This window comes from Myotis nattereri (genome assembly GCF_964212035.1).
Source record: "Myotis nattereri genome assembly, chromosome: 4".
Lineage (NCBI taxonomy): Eukaryota > Metazoa > Chordata > Mammalia > Chiroptera > Vespertilionidae > Myotis > Myotis nattereri.
The window spans coordinates 37,801,258-37,827,136 of record NC_138079.1 but is presented as its reverse complement, the minus strand read 5'-3'; the positions used below and the strand labels follow the sequence as shown (position 1 = coordinate 37,827,136).

General features: G+C 42.3%; 2 protein-coding genes across 6 annotated transcripts in view; one reads left to right on the top strand and one right to left on the bottom strand.

Annotated features, from left to right (window-relative positions):
* Positions 1-502: 502 nt before the first annotated feature.
* PTCD2 (pentatricopeptide repeat domain 2) lies at positions 503-24,983 on the bottom strand. 4 transcript variants are annotated; one of them, XM_081089723.1, is made up of 10 exons: positions 24,905-24,983; positions 23,476-23,568; positions 21,030-21,159; positions 16,782-16,899; positions 13,740-13,818; positions 13,235-13,326; positions 10,950-11,063; positions 9,518-9,592; positions 3,847-3,960; positions 503-1,337 (listed from the first exon to the last, which is right to left on the bottom strand). In XM_081089723.1, exons 4-10 carry the CDS (start codon positions 16,839-16,841, stop codon positions 1,113-1,115), a joined length of 759 nt encoding a protein of 252 aa, XP_080945849.1. In that variant the 5' UTR covers positions 16,842-16,899; positions 21,030-21,159; positions 23,476-23,568; positions 24,905-24,983; the 3' UTR covers positions 503-1,112. The 4 variants fall into 4 exon arrangements, with proteins under 4 accessions (XP_080945849.1, XP_080945848.1, XP_080945851.1 ...); XM_081089722.1 differs by having other exon boundaries at positions 24,850-24,973; XM_081089725.1 differs by lacking the exon at positions 21,030-21,159 and having other exon boundaries at positions 24,850-24,979.
* The window catches only part of MRPS27 (mitochondrial ribosomal protein S27), an 82,276-nt gene continuing 81,003 nt past the window's right edge, over positions 24,607-25,879 (top strand). The window contains exon 1 of one of the 2 annotated variants that reach the window (XM_081089720.1): positions 24,607-25,152. In XM_081089720.1, coding sequence (XP_080945846.1) covers positions 24,960-25,152 — 193 coding nt within the window. In that variant the 5' untranslated portion in view covers positions 24,607-24,959. The remainder of the gene's footprint in view (positions 25,153-25,879) is intronic. The other variant, XM_081089721.1, reaches the window with a different exon arrangement.

The window sequence follows — 25,879 nt, the reverse complement described above, 5'->3', positions numbered from 1 at the left end:
CAGAAGATTCCTCCTTCTCTAAAATGTCTGATTCTGTGAACAATTCTTGCCTCGGAATATTGATAAAGTTCTGGCCAGCACCGAGGAGCCTGCGGCCCTCGAGGAAGGCGGCGGAGGCTCGAACATCACCTCGGCCTTCGGGACACCAGGCCCAACCACCAGGTGCTGCGTTTCAGACAGTGAGTAACGGGTCCGTGCGAGGAAGTGCTGACCTGCTGTTGTGATGCATTTATTTGTTACCAAAAATAAAAATCCATAAAGAGGAAAGAGAAACCCACTAACAGACTAGATGAACTACAGAAACAAATACAGTACTTATGACCCACACAGAAAACCAAGCAATCCAGAGAGCATCCTGTGGTTTTCACTGGTACTTACTTTGAAAAGCACATGGCTTGCCCATGACCAAAGCCGTAATCATTTGAATTCTGGCTTACCGACTAGTTCCGAGAGCTACATTCTGGCTGTTTGTACTGCTCAGAAAACAAAACATAATCCTAAGAAGTTTTTGGAACCGTTTTTATTTTTTTTAATTTTTGAGAAAATTTGACCCTACTGAAACTTGAATGAAAAATTCCAATCAATACACGATGCCTACAGGCACTCTTATTTTACAGATGGCAAATGAGGGCCCACGGACCTTGTTTGGGGTCACGGGTAAATGATGACAGAAGCAGTGAGAAAATCCTGAGCTACTTCCCAGCATGGTGGCCTTGGGGTTCAGAATGTCTGAATTCAGCAAGTAACCATCTCCTCAGTTAGTCAGAACTGACCGTGTACAGTGAAATTCCCTCCACTTTTGCTTATCAGGTGCATGGGTGCTGGAAGCTGGACTGCAGGCTCTGACCATATTCCTTCAAGGATCCTCAGCAGTTGACCAGAACAAGCCTCTTTCTGAGGGAGCTCAGCTTTCTGACCCTTGTATCTAGACCTCAAACGGATTAACTTCCCAGGTCAGCAAGCCAGCACTCAATGAACCCGGACATTAAGGAGACCAGATGCTAGTACAGAGTCCACTGGAGTTTGGTGCCTGATTTCTTAGGATGCCAATAACTCACTACAAGCAAGTCCCCTCCACCTCAGACCCACCCCACGGCGGGATGGACTAAAGGTTACTCAGCCCACAAGGACTGGCTGAGTGGCTGGAAGGTCCGGCGGCTAACTGTCCTCTTGTTTATGAGTACCATGTGGGACTTCAGTTGTTTGGGGGTGTGGCAGAGCAGAGCATCCAAACTGTGAGTGGTGACCTGGCCGTTTATGTGCAGTTTCCCATAGAGCTCGTCAAAGGTGGCCAGAAGGGCAGGCACATCCTTCACTTTTCCCCTCACTTTAGCCAGCTGGAAAAACACAAGAAAGCCAACCATTACATCTACGGAAAATTCTTCCCTGGTTCTTTCTGTCCTCCAAGAGGCAGGGACAGAAATGTAAGCGTGGACCTAAAGAGGTAAAAACCAGGGTACTGGGACACACAGAGGAATGACTAGCTTCAGGGACTCCACAAGCTACACACAAAATGCAGAATTGGTGCTTGAAAATCATGCCCAATGTCTTTTAAAAGTGGGGGGAGAGGGTTAAATGGTACAGATGGAACAAGTTTACCCAATTTAATGACCGGAACAGGAAGCAGGGCCAAATTACATAGGGCTTGATAGTGCGTGGTAAGTTTGTTTTTTGTGTCTGCGTTTTTTCAGAGATTGAAAATCTTTAAAACAACAACAACAACACATTTTGTGTTAGGATAGGAACACTTTCCATTCTGGCGTTTTTCAGAGTGTGTTTGAGGTGAGAATGAAGACACCTTCAGTCTTGGGAGACAGACTGAATGTGCGGATTCTCACAAGAAGAGGTGAGGCCATGTCCCTGTTACTCAGTGTCCTGCTGGCCAAGGTTAATGGCAGAAAACAAGTATGAGGGACTTCTGTACCGCGGAGTACATGCAGCTCTACAGGCCGCTCGCTTTTCCTTTGCACCCTCTCCCCTCTGGCCTGGTTTTCCTCCTCCCACTTCCTGCAATCATCACTTGAATGTTGGCTTTGGTGTTGCCCATGGTAAGTTCTTTGGAATTTATTTTAAAAGCCATCAGAGGGTCCAAACTGGGTCATGATCTGATTTCAGTTTATAATAAAGCTGTGTGGAGAACTGGCGGGTATGAGAATATGGAGACTGATCTGGAGGCCCCCACATTAGCCCAGATGAGAGGATGATGTACTGGGAAACGTATAGCAGAGATGGAGTAGATGTATGTGAGATACATTTTAGATTTAAACTTTTAAAAATTTATTGTTGAGGGGGTGAAGGAAAGGGAGGAATCAAAGACATCTTCCCAACTTGGGCTCTATTACTTGGTGATGGGTGATGTCATTAGCTGAGATGGGAAGATGGGAGGACAGATCTGCAGAGGGAAAATCAAGAGTTCTGTTTGGGGCATGACTTGGATGCCTCTAAACATGTAGGTGGAAATGTCAAGAGGTTGTTGGATATGTAAGAATGAAGCATGGAGGATAGGTCTAGACCACAGGTATAAATATTAGAGTCATAAGTATATGAATAATATTTAATTCTACAAAAATGGGTGAGCTCTAAATTAGAATGTGAAGCTACTTTCTGAACAAATTAACATTTTGTTTAGTTCAATACTTATTAACAATATAACCTAACAATATTTCTTGATGAAAATTTAATTGTAATCAAGGTCCCTACCATACTAGTATCCTTTGGTCATCTTCTAAATATATCATAACCCTGCACACCTTCCTTTCAACAAGGTCTCCCCACTGAACTGTCAGATAAGAAGTTTAAGCACTTCCTAATGTTCTTAAAAAGAACTGGTGCCCTGGAGTGGGTCACAGGGGATGAGCTCCAGGGCACAACTGGGAGCGGCCGCTACGGCTTGGGGGGGGGGGGGGGGGGGAAGCTGAGCAGACAGGGAGAGCATAAGAAGGCTGTCGATGGGCAGCACTTCTCCTCTGATTGCTCCTGTTTCCTCCATGAGGCAGGAAACAAGCTCATCAACTGAGAGTGAAGAGTGGGGAGAAGGTATTGGAGGCTTGAGGAGAGAGGAATAAGAGGGCTGGGACCCATGAAAACAGTGTGGGGGAAGAATAATGTAAAGGGAAAAGTTTTCCTAGCATTTTAGAGGATATATTATGCTTGAAGGAAAAAATCTTTGTACCCACAAAGAGAAGCCTGACAATAGGAACAACAGAGAGGTTGCCCTATGTGACCATCTCTCTAAGGAGGTGGCCTTCCCTGGGTTTTGTTTTTTAAAGATTTTTTTAAAAATATATTTTATTGATTTTTTACAGAGAGGAAGGGAGAGAGATAGAGAGTTAGAAACATCGATGAGAGAGAAACATCGATCAGCTGCCTCCTGCACATCTCCTACTGGGGATATGCCCGCAACCCAGGTACATGCCCTTGACTGGAATCGAACCTGGGACCTTTCAGTCCGCAGGCCGACGCTCTATCCACTGAGCCAAACCGGTTTCAGCGAAGATTTTTATTGATTTTTCTAGAGAGAGAGGAAGGGAGAAGGAGAGAGAGCGAGAGAGAAAGAGAGAGAGAAAGAGAGAAAGAGAGAGAGAGAGAGAGAGAGAGAGAGAGAGAGAGAGAGAGAGAGAAACATTGATGTGAGATCAAAACATAGATTGGCTGCCTTTTGCACACCCACTACTGGGGATCAAGCCCACAACCCAAGTATATGCCCTGACTGGGAATCCAACTGGCAACCCTTCAGTGCACAGGACAATACCCAACCAACTGAGCCACACCAGCCAGGACAAGGAGGGGTCTTTTTAAAGTGTGCCCTTCACCTTTTAATGATTTCTGCAGCAACCACATACTCACCACTTCTTCTGAGAACTTAAGTTTTTTCACAAATTTTGATACATTTTTCTCTGTGGCATCCTTTAGTATCTCTATCAGGGTTTTCAACATATTTGACTGAATATGGATCATAAGCTGAATAAAAAAAAAGACAAGTAAAACAAAACTGAGCCAGTTACAGAAGCCTATATTTATAGGCATCTACCCCGTTTTCATGCTATTTCCTAACCATTTGCTTGCACAAGTTCAAAAAAAATCCTTCAAATGCATGTCCGCCAGCAAAAACTTGTTTTCCAGGGACAAATCAAAATGCCACAAATGCAACACTTGCCTAAGGACAGAAATGGAGAGAACACAGATTTGGGGCTGGATTCCCAGCGCTGGCAATTATTAGCTGTGTGACACTGGCTGGTACTTAATCTCTCTTTCAATTTCTTTATTTGTAAAATGAGGGGGGGAAACTTTACATCTCACATTTTTAGTTATTGTGAACATTAAATAAAATGCTAGCACACAGAAGGTTTACCCAAGTGACATTACTATCACTTTCTTCCTATAGCCTCTAGATTCGGAGGCTCTGACAATCAGACAATCTCGGCTCTCGGGTAAATGATACCTTTACCTTTTTCCATTTATTAATTTTTGGTTGAGAAATTCCAGGAGAATAGGCTGTTGCAGGTAACAGTGGGAGCTGGTTAAAATCCTAGTGAGGCACCTCTATTTAGGAACTTTCAAAACTGGGTACTGCACCTGGCTTTCAAAATGATATTACTAACTGCCTTCCATCAGACAGAAACAACATAAGAGAAAAGCAACACATTCCCCCCTTATCACCAATATTTATTAGAACAATTGGAAAAATATAGAAAAGTTTAAATAAAATGAGAATAACTCAGAATTTACCAACTAATGTTAACCATTGTTTGTAATTTCATGCAATATCTTCCAAATATATTAATTTTCCCCAGATTTTGATTCTTCTTTTTATCAATTATCACACAAAGAACATTATCTTACAACATTAAAAAGACATTTTAGAACAAAAGAACACCTCTTTTATAATGATGAATGTGCATGTATAGCAATTCATCATATAAATAAAATAATGCACCAAACAAATTAGCGCCATGCTTTATCATATTGATAAATGTGCATGCATTTTTAAAAAATAAACTTAATTTCTCAGACTTAATTCCCAGAAATGAAATTACAAAGTCAAAAGCTATAAACATTTTTAAGGCTCTTGATCCTTAGGAAAGGTAATTTTTTTGGAAGAGATATTCCTTTTATATACCAAACCAGCTAAGTTCTCTCAATAGTCCATTTCTAACATTTTATGTTTGTTGAGCAATTGAATAGGATATGGGGTTACCTTTGGTCCTGCAGAACAGCATGGAATGATCCTAAGTAGACTAAATCCCAAGGCCCTGATCTAAGTTCAGTGTCCCAAAGCACAGGCAAAATCATGAGCATACCCTCTCTTGGGAGACAACCCTCCAGGGTCTCTCACATTTGAGCAGAAGCATGATAGCCTTTTTTCCAAACTATCTTCTCAAGGATGTTTGCATAACCAACAGACACAGTGTCTCACCCAGAGCAAAGGGCAGGGATGCTTACTGCCCATTATAACAGATTTGGGTTCCCCAAATTCAGGGTTCCTCTCTTAAAATGTAAGACCCAGTGTGTACAAGAGGCATATACTGTAGACCTCTTCACATCACCCCATGTAACTGAGGCTCAGGGAACTGATGCAAAAATGCTAATATTCTTGCTATTCCTATTGCTGTGTGTAAACAACATCCTCACTTCCTGACATCTCATATACTCTACCAGCACCCAAAACTGTAGCAAGATAACTCATAATTTGGAAGGAGGATAAAACCGCCACTCTTAATAGTTCTTAACACCCTTGTTAATAAAAACTGAAATTGGTTGGCAGTGGACTGTTCTATTGAAATCAAAGACAAATCTACTTTTATTAAATGCAACATCTCCAGTGCCTGGCACCTGGTAGACCCTCAAACTAATGAAGGAGAAGGGGAGCACAGCCATTTTCAATGATAAACCTCCTTGAGCTCCATACTACAAACTTTTAATGATGTGCTCCTGTAAGATTTCAACTTTTCTTCCTCTTTTTTCCTAATTTCTCTCCTTGTCTCCAACAACTATCTCTGATTCAGTAGGGATTTCAAGAGTAAGGTTCAATACCTTATGAATATACTGATGAAGGGCAATATGGATGAGGCAGTTACTGATGAAAGACAAAGAGAAAATTTGAAGCTAGGAGCTTGTTTCAAACTGAGGTCTCAGGGTGCAATTAAGAAAAGCTAAAGCAGGGCACAGCACATTGCTTTAATCTTACAGATGTCAAACAAAAGGCTAGGAAAATTGAATTAGCAAGGAGTAAGGGAAACTTGAGTAAGAAAAACTATTAAAAGAACACATACTTCTGATTTTCTGAGGCTGTGGGAAATGCTGACAAATCATCAGATACCTTTGACCAAAAAGAAGCCCTAGACATCCAGAAATTTGCATTTCTTTATTCTCTCTCTCTCTTTTTTTAAAGTTTGCTATATTTGAAGTAGAATATCATAGCATGGTAGAGACTGCTATAAACAATATCTATTCGCCCTTCTTTTTTTGATGACAGAACCCCCTAATTTTAACTGATGCTATGACGTATGGAACTCAAAGGCTCTACTTCTCAGGTTTCTTTGCAACTAGGTGAGGTCATGGAATTAAGTTCTGGACAATAACTTATAAATACCAATTTTTGGTTGAGACAACTAGGAAAGCACCCTTAAAAGGTGGTAACTTCTTTGTCCTCTCCAGTCTCCCTACTTCTTGCTGGAATAGCAACACAATGGATGGAAGTCCCGTGCTTAGGATGGTGGTGTGGAAATACAGAGAGAGGCTGGGTCCCTGAGGATATCACGGAATGTCACACCAGACCTAGACTGACCACCTCTGGCTTTCTACCTGAGAGAAAGAGAAAACCTCTCATTTGTACAGACGCTTGTGTTTTTAGAGTCTACATTGCTCCCACCCAAAAGCAATTCTTTATGCGTACAGGTGAGGTGCTGCCACAACAGGCTTTATGAGCAGTGAGTCCTGTCTCCTTTCCTACCTGTGCAGCCTAAAGGACTTCCCCGCATGAGCCAGAACTTTAGGGTGACCTTGGTCAGTAGTAGAAAAGGGCATTAAAGCATTCACCTGTGTCAATAAATAAATGATAAAAGCAGCAAAACTAACCACTCGTCAATTCCCTTGCAAGGTAATTCAATTCCAAAATTAGTCTCCATCTGGAGACTACCAGATTTCTAGAGAAATGATCAGAAATAAAATAGAATCAGTGGAAAGTTACCCTGTGTTGGTATCTGATACTTTCAGACATATTTGCAAGTATAAATTAATCCTTTGATACTGAACAGTGTTGCTAAAGATGGGGCCATAGTTCTTTTGAGATGCATGGGTTTAAATTTAGACTAAAAGGGCAAAGTCAACATAGATGTGCTTTGATTTTATCTGCTAAATTAGTTCAATATATAACACATATAGCTGGGCAAATGGGAAACCAGATCCTCTGGGTCATATTGGCAGCAGGAGCAATTTCAATAAAAAGAAATTGAGGGGGAATAATTGGGTAAATGCAAATTCCAATTGGCAGCAGAGAAAGATTTTAGTATAAGGCATAATTTTTAAAGTAGATCAGGAAAAAACTTCATTTATTCCTGCTATTACTGATTGAACAGACTCTCTACTCAGCCAACTTGTCAGGTTTCCATTTCTTAAAAATTAACAAATTTCCCTTAAGGATTCCAAGTAGATGACTCAGTCTTGGAGAAGCTAGGCCCATTAAATCATTTTTTTCAAAAAACCTGTTCTAATAACAGATACCCAGAATCTGAAAGATTATTAAATCTGAGAATGTCAACCATCTCTTTTTTCATCAGTCCTGAGGAAGATGAAATAGGCTTATATTGAAATATGAGAAATTTAGATTGGACATTTGGAAAAATTTCCCAAGTGAAAATTTTTAAACAATAAAACTATCTTTAAATTTCCTGACAACAGATAAATCTGTGACCCAATCAAGATGATTCATAGTCAAGATCAGCTCAAGGTTCCTCATATCGTCCTTGCCTGAATCATGCCCATTCCACCACATTTACCAGCTGCCCTTTCCTTCCAGCTCTCAGAGAAAAGGGGCTGGTCCAGCGCCTGGCTCTTGAGTGCGCTTCCCACCTCGCTCAGATTTCTCCTCCTGTTGTGAGTGGACAGCTTCACTTTCAACAGGCTCATGTTTTACTTCCACCAAAGCACTTTCTCATTTGGAAAAAAAACACACTACATTTTCATAACAACTGAGAGAGATAGTCAAGGCCTGAACTCTAAAGGCATGGGCACGGAATATGTGCACGAAAGCAGATTCCATTTTTGACTTCCAGTCCTATATTCTTTTCATTATTCAGGAGGAGCTGAGAGAGCAGTCCCGGAGAAGAGACACGCCCTTATCCCTGCAGGTCTGGAGCGGGGGGACCCTGGGATTTGCAGTCAAACAGATTTGTTGGTGTTAAAACTCTGACTCTGCTATGTAATTAACTGTGAGAACTTGGGTAATTTACTTATCCTTTGAATCGTCATTTTCACATGTATAATATGGAGACATATAGTCCTGACAATGTTGTATAAAGTGAACCAACAAATATAAAGTATATAGGATGGTACCTTAGCTAAATTATATTAAAATCCTGCCAATCTCACTCCCTTCAACGTCTCACCACCAATCACTGATCCCCACAAACTCACATCAACTCTAACAGTCCACATAAAACTCCACTCACCACACTCGCCTGTATTTCCTTCCTATGATGCTATGAACCACTTGGAATCCTAGCAATTCTACTCCTGTCCAATCATGAAATGAGGGTATCTGCAGGCCACTCTCTCTCTCAGAAGCAGTTACATACTTGGGATCACCAGAGCTGTCCATATCCAGTAGTAAGCAGAGAAGGTAAAATACATATGGCACCTGCTGGCAGAGGAGGCCCCCAAGTCTGTTTGGCTTACTGGCTGCTCAAATAGCCTGACTTCTGGACTTGGGACCTTTGCCACCTTGGCCTCCCAGACCTGCTTGAGCCTATGAGCTTTTCAGGCTTACCCACCCACTCTGACCTGTCTGCTTAGACACCCAGTCTTGGGAAAGGAAGGGATAGGTGACTCTATTCACCAGGGCAGATGGGCCATGGCTAGCTAGCAGCATGAGAATGAACACAGACAACCTTTATTGAGTGAGCACTATTTTATGCAGTACAGATATACTCCATGAGTTACGTACATGGATAGGATACAATTTGCACACAGGTTTCTCTCAAGTCTTGGTAAAGAGACTGGAGGGTCTATTTCCCTTCTCTCTACATCTACCACTTTCTGTAGTCTGTTAATACCTGTAGCATTTAGCCATGTCTAATATCTAAGCATATCTACATTTCCCACCTATTAACAAACTCCCAGAAGCAAAGGCTGTGTTGACTCCTCTCACAGAGGCCATACTGTAACTTTCACAAAGCTCAATAAATGAATAAATTGAATGAAGCCCTTGGGAGATCAAGTCATTATACACAGAGAAAAACTCTAAACATCATTTTAGTACATTTCTAGCCTTTCTTTAAACCGTAAAGAAGTCACTTACATTTAAATTAGCGCAGATTATGCTTTCTGGCTTCATGATTTGAGAAAAAATGGATGTAGCTTTTTCCACTTGGTTCTAGAAAGAAGAAAAACAAATTATACCCTAAGTCACATGAACGTTACATTGCTATCATAAAGATCATTTAAAGATGTCGGGATATTCCTATTCGTGGTGCACCAGGGTTTTGAGATTCACAAAGTAAAAGAGATTTTTGGTAATCAAGAATGCACATTCTATAAAATGTGTCCAACAGTGTCATGTTACTAAATGTTTTAACACCCTACCAAAGTTCCAATTTTTAAGAGGGAGGCATAAAGTTTACATTTCCCCTTCTCCCACTGGAATGAGCTTTAAAAACAACAACACACCCATCTTTGACAGTCTCTGACATAATCAGAACATAGCAGAAACCTCAGACCAGAGAAGAGGTGGGAATCCTGGAGATGGAGCATAGGTTGTCTAAAGGAGTGAGAGGAGACCACTGCTGCCTTTCTCAGAAGGAGCCCACAGAGTAATTCTCAGAGGTGAGGGGCACAACCTGAAGTACAAAACCTAAATTCCCATTTACAATGATGTAACAGAGTTTAGGACTAGTAATGACAAGTTCTCTGGATCCTTTTGGTGGCAAAGATGAAGCTAATCAAGGACTTACGTAGATAAGCCATATTTGCAGGAAGCAGTATGTCACTATGGCAGCAGCAAAGAGACTTTTCATTTAAAAACAATTCCATGCCCATTCCCAATGGCGAGGGAGAATAAAGCCTGTGCACATTTGTAGCATAAAGTAGTTCACATTTTCTTAGGCTTTGGAGTAGGACATCTTGGGAGGGGCTCTTCAAGGGAGGTGTTCCAGGGTTCCAGCTTTAACTGTCCTTCACTGAGGTGTGAAGATAGGGAGGTCCTGTCTTCTCTCTGGGCCTCAGCTGTTTCCATTTGTCCGGTGAGAGGGGGAGGCTAAAAGATCACTCAAGTCTCTTCCAAATAAGAGTATTTGGGGCTAACTATGAACTACTAGTATATGATGGACCCCAATTCTACAATGGGCTCATTGTGGGAGTCCTCAATCATCTGAGGTGTTTCAGCTTTGGAGAACATTAAATTACACTTTCTCTAAGAACATCATATAGTAAATAGATTACTTAAAATTTTCATTTTCATTACTTGAGAAATTTCTCTCAGAGGCCAGCTTCCCCCATTGATTCTTCACAGGATCTTAGCCAGTCCCTTCAAAATAGCAATGCATGTCATGCCCTTAACTGTAAACGGAAACACTCTTCGGAGGCATAGGTATAGATGCAGGTTGCCATGGCACCAAAGGCACTGGTCTCTTTATTTTCTTTGATACGGCCAGAAGGGAAAAATAAATAAAAGAAATGAAAGCGGTAACATCCTTCCCATTCCCAATTCAGGTATGGGCACCCCGAAGCCTTACCTGATTCAGAGCTAGTGCCACAGCAAAATAGCATGCTCTCCTGGCAAGGACTTCTCCTTTGATTAGGGCTTCTTCCCTTAATGTGGTGCAGACTTTAAAAGACTCAGGGCTATTCTAGAAGGAGATGGGATTGCTCAATCAATAAATGCCATGAAGTTTTAAGTTGAATAAAATGATTAACAGTGCTCAGTATTTCAGATTTCCTTTTGCAAGAATATCCCAGAGCCTACCTCAAGCCTATTAAATGATTAAGATCCATATAGAGACTATTTGCAAATAGACCAGGTTATCTATATGTTAGTAGCTCAAATCTAAACTAACTTTATTTTTAAAGCTCTTTGTCAATTTTCTGACTTGGGGCAGTTTCACCAGCAAACATACAGGTCTCTTTGTATCTGGGTGGATGGGTTTTTAGACATCAGTCCCATAACATGAAAGTATAAAGATTTGGCCTGCTACCATATCACGTAATAGAGGAAAGCTCAGCAACACAGGACAACTTTTCCTGAGGGGATTTCCAATCTGAAAATATCCACATAAGTCAAATATCTGAAAACATGAACACCAATTTGAACATTAATCATGATAGAATCCCAGATAATCAGAAAACTTAAAAACAAACAAACAAACAAAAACCCCTCCAAGAATGTGACTGAAGCACAAGCCAGCAGACAGCAGTGGGAAAGCTGAATCCTCTCCTTAGTTCATGCAATAGGTGGACTAGGCTATGAGAGTGGCATCAGCTTTGCATCTATGTACAACTGACATGACATAACTCACAACTCAAATCCTACAGTAAATCCTGAACTTGACGAGAAGAGAGGACAGTTCGCAGAACTGGCTTGGAACTTGGAATGGCTGAGCAGTTCGATTTTCACCTCCAGATTCCTCTGAGTGAAACAAAAGTCCTCTGGCCCTCCGTCAGTGGTAGAAGTAAATTCTCCCCACTTCAGTATACACTCAGGGAGGCCTCTCTAAGTAGGTCAGAAGACTGGGTGTCACCGTGCTGAATAGCTGACGCTCAAGTGCTGTGAGTTCTGCTGGCTTCTGTTTCACAGGATCTCAGAAAGGTGTGCTTGGAAAGGAGCATCTAAAAGCCCAGGGGCCAGCAAACTACGACCCTCAGGCCAAATCCAGCCTATGACTAACATGTTTTTTACCCTTTTAAGTTTATAAAAACACAAAAAATATGCGACAGAGACTGCATGTGGCCTAAAATACTTATTATCTGGCCTTTCGCAGAGTAAGTTGGCTGACCCCTGAGTCCAAGCCCCTCATTTCACAAATGAGGAAAGCGACCAGGTTAAAGCCAGTTGATGCTAAAATTGAGACTAGACTCCAAGTTTCTCCATTTCCACGTTAGTTTGCTTTCCACGGCAACCCAACTACCTCTCTTGCTTGGGAAAACTGATACTGCTTCACCTTTCAGGGAAGCCCAAAGGCCCATGCTCTTCTCCCTTGCCTGGTGTTCCTTTGTTTTCACATAAGAAGGTTTTGCTAAGTTTCCAGAGTTTCAGTGGCATGAATGACTATAGTTAAGCATAGTCATTGAATCTTAAGTCAATGCACCATTTCAGTTATCATTCATTCATTCATTAAATAATGAAGAGAGTTTCTCTGTGTAAGAAACAATCCTGACACAGCAATGACATATGGACTTATAAGTCATGCTTTCCTCAGAGAGTTCATTTTAATGTCACATACATTTATTAAAGACTGGTTGTGTATCAGGCACGGTGTTAGGTGCTGGCATACCAAGAGGCCTCAAGGAGCTTACACTCTAGTGGTGTAACAGTGGGCAGTGTTACAAGTGTCACATACATGACAAACAGCGTAGCATTAGGGATGTTGGAGGAGATTCCAACTTAGGTGATTACAGATAAATTCACAGATGAGGACAAAGCAGCCCTTGAGTTTGCCAATGAAGGACGTAAGGTTTCCATGGAGAGGGCCACAGAGAAGACTGGCCTAGCCGAGTCCAGCAAGAGCCTTGTAACAAGACCACTCGAAAGCAGAGCTTGAGCCCAGCATACTGTTTCTTGTTTCACTATCTATACAATTGTCAGGGAAGGGTGACAGTAATGAAATTGCTTTTCCCATAATAAAACTGTCTGACATGGCTAACTTAAGTTTTCTAAAAATGAACACATTTAAAATGGAAATATCTGCACCAGATGGAAAACTGATTTCCGAGGAACTGAATTTTACTGCAGAGAAAAAAAAAACCAAATCCTTTTTCAAACACTATCCACAATGTTCTAAAGGTTAACAGGAGATAGGCTCACCAGTTTGTAGCAAATCGCAAAAGCAAGGACATAGGTATCTTTGCTGAACTTCACATCTTGGTTTTTCATCTCGATCAATACTTCCAAAGCACCTGCCGAAAGTCAGGAGAGGGCCGGCTCTTAAATACAGTCAAGTGAATTCAGAGTCCTCTACTGCTGATCCACAGAGTTCTAATCAGCACCATCTACTAAAAGGTGTATTTAGCACAATAAAAGCTATTTATCAAAGTCATTTAGCAATGAGCTACATTTCAAAATTAACGACACAGGAAGAACTAATATTTAAAAACCTATTATAATGTCAGCATAAGTAAAATCCGGGGTGTTTAGTTTAAGGCATGACATAAGATGCAACAATGTTTTCACACATAAAGAATGAGGTCTCCCTGATTCAGGTACTCTTCAGGAATGTTAAGGTCACGTTTGTATGGGCCATTGCTTTTTCTAACAGGTACACAGGCAAAGAGAGCAGAATTTTTCAGTAAACATAAATTACAATACTTACTTTGATATTTTCCTTTGATAAATAACATGTCCATCAAAATATTGAATGACGTAGAGTCTGAGAAGAAACCTCGTAATTGCTAATGAAGAAAAACAATACAGTTTGTTTAAAAGTTAAAACTATTAAGGAATTAATATCCTTATCTGTCCAGGACTTATTTTTGTGCACACCTTATTCACTGGGCCTCCTGAATTCTCTAATAAGTTTCTGATACACCAAGGATTTCTTTTACAAAAAAATTTAAATGCTGCCCACTCTATTGGGTGCCGTGCCTTTGGCAATAGGTATATTTAACAAGAGGCAGGAGGTCTGGTAAGAAATCTCTTCAGAAATACGGTGAAAAACATATTCATGAACGGTGATTCTGCCATGTTTAGGAGAAAAGAAACAAGCCAATCAACACTGGTGGGGTGGGCCTGGGACTTGGGTGGCAGCATAACAACATGAAATGGCCGCTAGAAGTACGGTTGAGGGCTAAGGCAGGAATGTCTAAAGTCGTGGTCGGCAAACTGCGGCTCACGAGCCACATGCGGCTCTTTGGCCCCTTGAGCGTGGCTCTTCCTAAGCCTTAGGAGTACCCTAATTCAGTTAATAACAATGTACCTACATATATAGTTTAAGTTTAAAAAATTTGGCTCTCAAAAGAAATTTCAATCGTTGTACTGTTGATATTTGGCTCTGTTGACTAATGAGGTTGTCGAACACTGGTAAAGTACCTTCTTTTGGCAAACAAAACAGAGCTGATTGTTCACTTTTTAAAATAATTCACTTTAATCATCATAATTATTATCTAGTGAATAATTATTCACTAAAACATTTTTAAATGTTCTCAACATGTTTTCCTCAGCACCTCGAATGCCATGCTATCAAATGTGCCGCTGGAAGCCTTGCTCCGTTTGTCCTTTCTGAGAGCCCACTATGCGGCTCCTGTCTCGGTGCTGAGAGCAAAAAGTGACACACAAGACACAGAGCCTGCCCTGAACACCAGTGGGCTGGTCACCTGTGGAGCTTAACTAAAGTCTCAATAGGAGCCATGAAGAAGAATGGAACAGGACAGATGGGTGGAGAACGTGATGGGAAGGGAACAGGGAAGGCTCTCTGAGAAGAGACCTTCATGCAGTAAAGGAGAAAGGCTCAGTGATGCAGGTGTAGAGCATTCCAGTCTCAGGCCAGGAGCTTGGCACGTCTGAGAAAGAACAAGGCCCAGAATGAAGTGAGCCAGGTGGTGGCAGGAGATGAGACAACATAAAGGGCCCATTAGATAATGATGAGGGGTCTGAGTTCTATTCTAAGTGGGATGGGAAGCCATCAGAGCACCCCCGTCCATAGAAAAATACTGCAAGCCACAAGGGCAAGCTATGTATGCTATTCTAAATTTTCAAGTAGCCTCATTTAAAAAAGTAAAAAATATGTAAAATCAGTTTTAATAAAGTTACTTAATGCACTAAATCCAAAATATAATTTCAACATGTAATCAATACTAAAAAAATCATTAAAAAGTACTTTTCATTTTCCTTTTTATATCAAATATCTAAAATACACCATGTACAGGGTGGGGCAAAAGTAGTTTTACAGTTGTAAGTACGCAAAACACAGTTTATTCCTGTATCATTACTTATTATTATTTTTCAAATGAGCAACTGTAAACCTACTTTTATACATATAGTCACAGTCCAAGGGCTCCAGAGATACATGTGGCTAGTGGCTACCGCACTGGCCACACCACAGGATTCTGGGAAGGGACATAACAAGTTAGGAGGAAGCAGGATTAGGTTTTATGTCATTTGACTGGAATCCAGTTTATCCCACTCCAGGAAGCTCACCCATTCATGAATGTTTCACACATAGGTAACTAAAAACTGTAACAAAACTTTACATTCACTTTCTATTTGTTTTTATCACTATACTCATGGCTATGATTTATTATAGTAAAACTTTTGTTTTCTTTAAATTACAACATTAAGACCTGCTTATTGTAAAATAGTCAAACAATACAGAACTGTTTAAAGTAAAAAATGAGAATTTCCTACACTTTTATCCCCTAAAGATAAGCAGCAGTTCAGTGTCTATCCTTCCATATTTTTAATACATATACACTGAAATGTAAATATGTATGAATATTTCTTCTTTTAGAAAAAAATGGGCTCAAACTACTCCATACTGTTCTGAAACCACCTTTTCTCTGCTTACTAATATACTATGGTCATCTTTCTAATGCATGGGTATTCTTAAAGGAGGGGCAAGCCGAGAGTTAACAGCTCCACCACAGACAGAACCCTTTATAGGAAAAACAGTAAGAGGCACAAGGACAACTTAGTTATGGTGGTCCCTAAAAATACTAACATGTCCCAGGTGGCCAGCCCAGCCCCAAAATTTAACCAATGCTTCTGACAATAGATAAGTTTATACTGTCTCAGAGTCCCAGTTTCTTCTTCTGTAAAATATAAATAATAATAGTATCTCGCTCACCAGGGCTATTGTGGGAAACAGATGAAACATATAAAGCGCTTAAGCCGAGGACATAGTAAATATTCAATAAATAATTTAAAAATAATTATTGCTATTACTGTTTTTAGGAAAAGAAAATTGGAATATGTGAAAGCATTTTAAAAATGGAAAGTCCCTTTACAATGTGGCTTTCAACCAGAAGTAAAGTACAAGAAGAGGAGAGAAGCACAGGTGAAGGACAGGAAAGACAAGCTTTAAATGGCAACCTGTCTTAAACTGTCCCCAGCAAAAGCTCCTCAAAAGGAGGAGGATGTCAGTCCCAGGTGGACACACATCCAAGGTAGGTAGATACCTTGCAATCTGTACTTACACCTCTTCCACATCTGTATAAAGAGACCTTTACCTCTTCATAGGAACTGGCTCCAAAGAAACCTTAAAAATGCGGGGAACAGCTCATTCATTCAGCCCAGCAGCCTTTTTCTAACAAAAATGTGTATATGGGAGATAAATAGATGCCTTTCCTAACATGAAAAACACCTTATCCTCAGCACAAGGAAATCACTTTGGCAGGGAAGGCAATCAGAAGACAATAACCTGGTCTTTGATGAGCTCCACTGCAGACTCCTCAAGATCCAACTCGTAGCACAACCTCATGAAAAGTGGTCCAAACTTATACTCTCCCAGTGTGACATTTCTGTTCTCTACATAGTACCTGTTAATAAAAATGATTCAATGAGCCAAATGGTGGGACGCAGGGAAAGGAACTGACAGGCCGAGACATGCACTTGGCTAGGTGTTGGGGACACACACAAAATGAGGTACTCTCACAGTCTGGAGGGGAAGCTTGCAGACTGAAGATAATCAGAGGAATCCTGGAGTGCAGAAATACCTTAGGTACTTAAGTAAACAAATAAATAAACAAGGTGTGTTGGAGGCCCACTTACTCTGTGAAATAAAAGAGAGGAAAATGTACATTGTAATCATCTTCTCACTTTACCAACAACCCAATAGGACTGCCTGAGTGGGAGCATATGTCAGAGAAGAGCAGGGGTCTTGCATCTGTGAGCCCATCAGAATGCACTGTCTCTGTACAGGCCCAACTAGAGAGGTGCAAGGGAAAGGGGTGGGGTGCTGCTCTGTCCCTGTCAAGGCTGCTTCATCTACATCTAGGATGGCAGATAATCCTCACCTTGGGAAAGACATATGTGAGCTAAAAATTCAGGTTTAGGAAAAGGCAAATTTCAAAGAGAGTGGCTTGAGATTTCTTCCGGAGGCCAGCCTGCCAGTTAGAACCACAGCTCTGCAAACTGCTAGCACCACTTCACTTTCAATAGCCAACTCTTTGTGCTTTAGACACTAAGAAGACAATCTGGTAACAGAACAAGTACCTCATGATTACATGTAAATCAGATTTTAGAAAGATTCATTCACTATGTGAATAAATCCCAAATACCACAGGGACAGCTCTGACTTTAAAAAACAGAATACTCATCAACCCAAGAACTTGTATGCATATAAGCATAACCCATGGACACAGACAACAGGGTGGTGAAGGCCTGGGGCAGGGGCAGGCTAGAAGGGGTCAATGGGGAACAAAAGGGGGACATATGTAATACTTTCAACAACAAAGATTTAAAAAACAAATAACAGAATATTCTTTAACCTGCTGAAATCACTGAGGAAGGTCACAGTCCATCCTAAGCTTATATACTGCCAAATAGAATGGCAATGTGTACTTTTAAAGGTACATTTCAAATTCCAATTACAGAAGCTACAAAAATATTCATTGCTTCATTACAAAGTTAAGAATTAAGTTATATCAAAGTATCAAGTTGTTACATCTTAAATATATATCATTTTTTGTCAATCATACTTCAATAAAACTGGAAAAATAAGTTATTAAAAGGCAAGATAGTGTAATAAATAAGGATTTTTAAACTCTCATTGCAAAATATCAGTTCAAATCCCAGCTCTGTAACCATGAGCAGATTAATCACTGTGGGCTCCAGTTTCCTTATCTGTAAAATGGAGCTAAGAAGAGAACTCGGAGTTTTTGTGAGGATTAAATGAGGCAATATGCCTGGCACATAGCTAGTCTTCCATATAAAATATAAGACACGCTGAGGAAAACATCTTTAAAACTCAATATATCTCAGTAAATAGTCTCATGAGAAACTTATGCCTGATTCAAAACAAAACAAAAAGAAAAGTTTTCTCAATTTTAATGACATTCGTTCTAATTAAAAGTCCTAGAAAGTCACAGAGATAATGTATCACCTTCTGGTTCCAGTTAGAGGATCTAAAAATCCCTCTGTAAACCAATATGGTCAATATTAGGATGGGATTGGGTTGTTCATCACTTTTGGCCCAATAAAGGCCTTCTATTTCAGCTCCCTATACTTCTTCCCAGCCGTGGGCCGCCTGTCTCAGAAGAGAGGAGATGGGTTGGTTAGGCCCTGGCCCACCCATCTTCCCACTTGCCCAGCTGTCCACAAGTAGAGTGAAGGGCAGCAACTGAGCAGAGAGTATTAGCATCAATAAAGGAAGGATGAGTCATACTTTGAATGTTCACAAGAAAAACAGAGTGGAAAGAGTGTTCAAATTTTTATCCTGCTTTATTTCTCTTTTAAACATCTGATAGCTTTGGGTAGTAAAGCTATCCAGAGGGTCTTAAATGATTCAACTACATAAGATTATTTTCTTTACTTAGCCTACAACTGTTATTTTTAATGATTTTAACTTAATCATTACAAATAACAGAATTAGGTTTGCTGGTATAGTGTGATTATAAACCACAATAAATTTCAGAAAATAACCTGGCAGCTTATCCTGACAACCTTTAAAAGGTTCACTCCCTCTGAACCCAAAAAAGAAATAAAGAACAAGTTTTATGCATACAGTTTCACCAGTATAAATCATGGCACTATTCATACTGATGAAAAGTTAGAAATCATTTAGACATTCAACAACAGGGGCACAGTTAATTAAAATACCAAACATACGATGCAATATGGTATATGCTTTAAAATGTGGTTCCTAAGCATATGATTAACAAGCAAAAACACTTATGCTATAATACTAACTAGAAAACAAAAATATATATATATTTTTTTCACAGTAATAATTACAACTATGTAAAATAGATCCTATCAAAATCATAATATCTTTGTATGAAAATAATTGGTAGGGATGTATTTTCTATCTGCAGTTGTAAATCCACGATGTTAATTTACAACTTAAGTCTATGTGAATTTTTGGCGCCCCAAGTCCTGTGTTGTTCAAGGGTGAAGAGTATATCAAGATATTAACAGTAGTTTCTTAGAAGTGGTAGATAGGCCCAAAGAGGGCCACCATTAATTCCTCCTCTCCCTGCATGAGCAAGCTGCTCCACCCATCCATCTAGAGGTGGAATCCTTTCCCCTCCCTGTGAATCTGAGCTGGCTGGACACTTGCTTTGACCAAGAGAATGCATCAGAAATGAAGCTGTGCCACTACTGGGCAGCTCTACAAGGCCTGCAGCTCCCACTTGACCATGGGCTAGTGCAGCTCAAGCTAGCCTCACGAATGGTGAGACACTACAAGGAGAGGGCCAGGTGGAGGAGCACTGAGGCATCGGGAATGCAGGTGAAGCCTTCCTGGACCTCCCAGCTCAGCCCAGTGACCTGCAGATGAGCAAGTGACTTTAGTCTACTACACCAACAAAGAACCGTCCAGCTGAGACGGGCCTCAATTCCTGACCCACAGAGCTCTGGGAAATAATAAATAATGGCTGTTTAAACCACGGAGTGGTTTGTTATGCAGCTAGAGACACCTGAAACAGAACTTGGAATATATTGTTCTTCCTACTTTTTTGGTGTTTTTCTGTACTTAGTTTTTAATTGTCCTTTTTAAAAATAACATTAATTTTTTCACATTATAAAATTGCTAATGTTCACTATAGACAAGTTGGAGAAATCAGAAAGTACACATTTAGACAAACAAAAAATGTAAAATGTGTAATTCCCAGAGAACCACAGTTGACTTTCGGTATATATTCTTCCAGTATTCTATATATGAATACCTTATCTTTATCCCTATAAATGTATAATATAAATGCAGGCCCATGTATGGAAATATATCTTTAAAGAATGGTGAAAAGAAGCAATGAACTTAATTTCTGAAATGAAGCCCATATTTTCTCCCAAGGGAGCAAAACCTTTGCTGGATTTCTTAACAGCAGACTATGATTTTGTGTGAGCTCCTTCTGACATGGGAAACTCTGACAAGGGATCAGACGCCACAGAATAGGCATACGCCTGGAAAAGGGAGACTAGTTAGGAATCCACTGGTCATCCATGCGAGAGACACTGAGGCCTGAACTAAGATACTGGGAACAGGGACAGAGAGAGCAAGGCTAGAGATGAGAGACACCAGGAATGTGGAAGCAGTCGGAGTTCTTATCCTGTCAGGGAGGGAAACAAATGAGATTAGGGGAAAGAGGCTCACAGATATCTGCCCTGAGTGACTGGTCAGTGCAATAGAAAACACAGCAAAAGGAAGAAATTTGCGTAAGTTGAATGTGAAGACCTAAGGGACGTCCAAGTGGAGTTAGTGAGTATACTGCTGGTTTCTTGGGGCATGTATTACCTGTTTTTCTATCCCAGCACCTGGCATGTAGTAGGAACCCAGTAAGTGTTTGCTAGAAGAATGAATATAAATGTCTAGAGCCCAGGGCAGGCATCTGGACAAGAGATTTGGCAGTCATCGGTGACGCCTAAACCTTGGAAGTGGATGAAATTGCTCAGGAAACAGAACACAGTAAGAAGAGACAAAGACTGGCAGAATTCTAAGGGAATGCCTCACCTGTAAATGACATGTTTAGCCAGTTCCACATCATCGCGGGACTCACATAAATGAAGTAAGGTTCTCAGCTCCTCCTTTAAGATGAGCTTGTTCTGGGTCAATTTCTCCTCCAAGCTGCTCAAATAGGTTTCTGGAAGAAAGCACAGTAGGGTGACCATCCCTGAGGTTGACTGGGAGAAGGGGAAGCCAGAACCTGGCACACCAAAAAGGGGCACCGAGAGGGGCTCACAGCCTCGCAGCTCCCATCATGGGCCGGTCCCCTTGAGTAGTGTCATGTGGGGCGCGGCTATAGGGTTAAGCCTCGGACTGACCTGTTGGCAAAGTCACAAACAAGTCCCAGCTTAGAGGGCACAGTCCTCTTAGCATAATTAGGCTTGACCTTATGATGCTCCCTAGATCTTATCTGGGAAGCTAATTGGCTGAGGGAGGTGCACCAAGAGCTGCCAAAACAAGTGAAACTCACAAGAACAGTGTAACTATGGTAACCACTACCTTGTTTACCTCTGACTATAAAATAAAGGCTCAGCTTGCCTCTGGATCTCTCTCTGTGGCCTCAGCCAGGCACAGGAGGATCCACCTAGAATAAAGAGAGAACGCTGTCTCCCTGTCCTTCATTCTTCGCCGACTCCGTCCACACCTTTGGGAACCCCTGGACCGCTGGGGCTGGACCCTGGCAGTGTCAGAGATGGTGTGTGACACAAAGTATCTGGGTCACAGGGGCAAAGCCCAGGCCCCACTCAAGACTGTCCAACACAGAATCTCTGGGAACAGGAGCACAAGAATATGTATTCTATATAATAAAAGCATAGTATGCAAATTGTCCCCTCAACTGGGAGTTTGTCCAGGAGTTCGACCAGGGGGCGGGGCTGGCCGGGGGAAGGGAGGGAGGCCCTGGCTGGCAGCCAGCAGCTGCTAGGGACCCTACCAGTGCATGAATTTCGTGCACTGAGCCTCTAGTTTTTTAATATCTGATAATTCTTATGCACAAAAGGTATGGTTCCTACCCTGAAAGAGCAAAGTCTAGTCAAGGGGACAAAATATATTTATAAAAAGTTACCTAAAACAGTGATGGATTTGGTAACACATGACTGACTATGTATTCTACATAATAAAAGCCTAAGCAACCATTACGGCTGAACGGCCAGAATGACAGGTCGCTATGATGTGCACTGAACACCAAGGGGCAGATGCTCAATGCAGGAGCTGCCCCTGGTGGTCAGTGTGTTCCCACAGAGGGAGCTCCGCTCAACCAGAAGCAGGCTCACGGCTGGTGAGTGCAGTGGCAGTGCTAAGGAGCAGTGAGCAGGCAGGTGGTAAGGAGCGAGGGGTCCTGGACTGCGAGAGGGATGTCCACCTGCTGGCTTAGGGCCTCCCTTCCCTGGCTGCCGGCCAGGGCCTTCCTTCATTCCACACTGTCCCCTGGTGGCCAGCCCACATCATAGCGAGCAACTGGTCTCCCCGTCAAACTCCCATGGGGACAATTTGCATATTAGGCTTTGATATATATAGATGATTAGCAGAGAAGGAAGACTGATTTCCAGAGGGCTGGACTGTGAGTGAAGAGAAGCAAGAAGTGTTAAATAGGTGCTCTTAAACAGTTGACAGTAAAGGAAGAAGAGCTAAAAAAATGAATAAAGAAAATAAAAGAGTAACTAAAAGAGAGGAGAGAGGAGAGTCTTGCTGTGTTTATGAAGGGATTTAAAGGACTGGGAAAAAACTCAGTGTGCAGGAGAGGGGGAAAGAATGCAACAAGATTTCTCAGATGCTGAAAAGGAATAGGACTTACGTGGTGGTGTTGCATTTTTAGCTTTTTATAATAAAAGTTTTCAAACTACCTAAAAGTAGTTTGACCTCCCATGTGCCCATCACCCAGCCTCAATAATTGTCAATATTTTGCTAAGGTTTAAAATAAATCTTTGTTTTAGCCTATTGACTTTTCCAGCACAGGGTAGAAAATATGAACATGCATCATCACATCCAGCACTGTTTTGTTTCATTTTATTGCATTTATATATAGTTATGTATGTGGGGACTGGAGATGTAACATAAAGTGTATTTTTTTACTAAGGGTTTCATCAAAAAGTTTGAACACCAGTCATCTGGAGCAGTTCTTCTTGGACTTCATTGTGCATACAAGTCATCTAGGGCCTGAGGTTTGGCATTCCAATCAACCTCCCAGTGGCTGCTGATCCACGAACCTTTGAGTGGCATGGGTCAGGAGGACTGGTTTTAGTGTTTCTCTGGGATTCTGGGTGACGGAATAAAAGGGGAGCTGCAGACTCTGCAGTAGTAGAGAATGAGATGAAAGGTGCATGTCAGGGTAGACTAGGAAACTAAGAACAAATCAATTTTTCTGAGACACCGAAGGAGAGACTGAACAGGGACAGAAATAGAGAAAACTTGAATGACAGAACAACGTAAGAATTAACAAAACAGATTCAATTACCTCTGGTACCAGGAAGACTGTACGCAATAGCCACCTTCTTTTGCTGAAATTGTTTCAATTTCACAACATTATCTGTAAGTAGATATCTTTTAGCTAAAAAATAGAGAAAGAAAAGACTAGTATCATTTTGACTGTTTTATACTTGGCAAATAACAGGACCGTCTCTAATAACTAATTCACTTAGTGTAAATAATTCATCTAGATAGGTACAAATATAACAGTCACCCTGGTGGGGGAAAAAGCATCTCCAAATACCAGATAATGCAAATCCTCAGCAAGACACGTTATGTTTATGTGTGCAAAAGGAGCTAATGATTAATTGTGTATGGGGATGGGATGCAGGGATCTGGGATCTGAAAGACAAATAGACTTTCACCATCTGGTTAAGGGACAACAAGGGGATTTTAAAACAAACAAACTTAAGGCTATTGTTTAAATGCAAAACAGGAATGTCTCGTTTTGGTTTATGTAGGTAGAAGCATGCAGTGCAGTGGAAAAAGCTATAGCGTGACCACTGGAATCCCCAGGCCTGTCATTTGTGAAATGAGGAGTATGGCCTCTCTCATGTGGACTCTCAGTAACCTCAGGATAGATCAGAAACCACTAGCCACAGCTCAGCAGAAACGATGAGTTTGGGAAACATCACTTCTTTAGGATGCCAGGCTGTGGCCAAAGAATCAACCACCAAAAGAAGCTCTGGGCACTGCACTGAAAAGGTAACAAAAACGATGCTGTATGGAGAGCCAGTCCACATGAAGGGTGGCAGCAGAACTCTACTGTGGGCTGCCTGTGTTCAAATCCCTCCCCTACCAGTTCCCTCTAACCTCGGGCACATGAGCTATTATTCTTGCTGCTTCCTCCCCTGTCAATGGAGAAAAGAATGGTACCCGGTCACTGGGTGTTGTAAGGAGAAAAGGAATGTCTGTAAATACATTAGAATAATGCCCGATACAAAGGGTTCCATACTGTATCCCTCATCGGCATTTTCAAGTTCATTTTCACGAAGAGATGAAGGGATAACTAATTGTAGGGATGAAGGAACCTGTTCAAGGTCTTTCCGATCGATCGATCCTTAGCGGCCCCCCAACTCTGCCAGGCCCCGCCCCCCAGAGGGGTGAGCAACGTCGCCCCCTCTGAGGGGATGCCGCAGCGCCAAGGTCAAGACCCCGGCCCGGTTGTCCTTTGGTTCCCAGGCACGTGGGTGTCCACGACACCCAGGGGTCCTCGTGGCACACACGCGCGAAGCCACGCTCGTCTGCTCCAGGCCAGTAAGTGGCCGTGGCGCTGATACTTCTCCAACGTGATGCCCGCTGAGGTGTAAAGGTCCCTTCGGCCCCATCCCTCCCCGCCTTCACGGCGCGAGCCCGCGGATACCTCCGAGGGGGCAGCGGCAGCCGGCGGAGCCAGAGCCTCCCACCCCAGCACACACCAAGGCCCGCAGCGCCCGCAGGACGGCTTGCTTCCGAGGCCGGAGTGCGACAGCCATGCCGTCCCGGGCCGCACCAACTGCGGGAGCCGGGGGGGGCGGAGCGTCGGCGCGCCTGGCCCCACCCCTTCCTCCGCCTGCCACCCCCCGGTCGACGGCCGCCTTGGTAGAGTCCAAGATGGCGGCCCCCATGGTGCGGCACGGGGTCCTCCTGGCGCGGAGAGTGCCTCTGCCTCACCTCTCCCTAGCAGGTTGGTGGCTGCTGCCTTCGTGTGGCTGCTCCGTTAGATCCCTGAGAACCCTGTTCCTTGAGTGAAAGCAGCGATGGGCTTGGAAGAGGAGAGGGAATGCCTCTGGGGTCTCGTTGCTGGAGAAGTCCTGGGGGGTGTTCGGTAGTACAGCACGGGGAGGCAGCGTCTCCGACCCGTCTCCGTTTGTAAAGTGATAATAGTGTCTCCCATCCACAGGGGTAACGAGCAGAGAACGTGTAGCCTGAGCGCTTTTGCGTATGACTGGCTGGGTCTGTGTCAGGGTGACTGCCTTCTGCTGAACCTGAAAAGCCCCGATGTGTCCCCCCCCCCCCGGGCTCTGAACATGGTCTCCCTGCAGGTTTCCTCGGAGGGGCGTCCTAGCGGCCCCTTCACCGCGCACAGGGGCCAGAGCCCCGGGTTCGGCTGGTGGGAGTTCTCAGTGTACTCAGCTCACTCTACCTGATGACCTTGGGCACAATTTTCGATTGACCTTCCTTAGCTGGTCTTCTACCTGTAGGCAATGAATGCTGATAGTTACTTCTAAAGCACTTCGATATGAGTGGATGGCAGCCCACCCAAAACCTGTTTCGTGGATAAAGACATGGGGAAAAATATTTTTTAACATTTTCAGAAGCTAAATCCTGATAAGTGTACATGATTAAGTGGTTAAAATAAGCCCAGTCGATGTTTCAGTGCCTGTTATCTCCTCTTTCCAACTTTCCTCCTG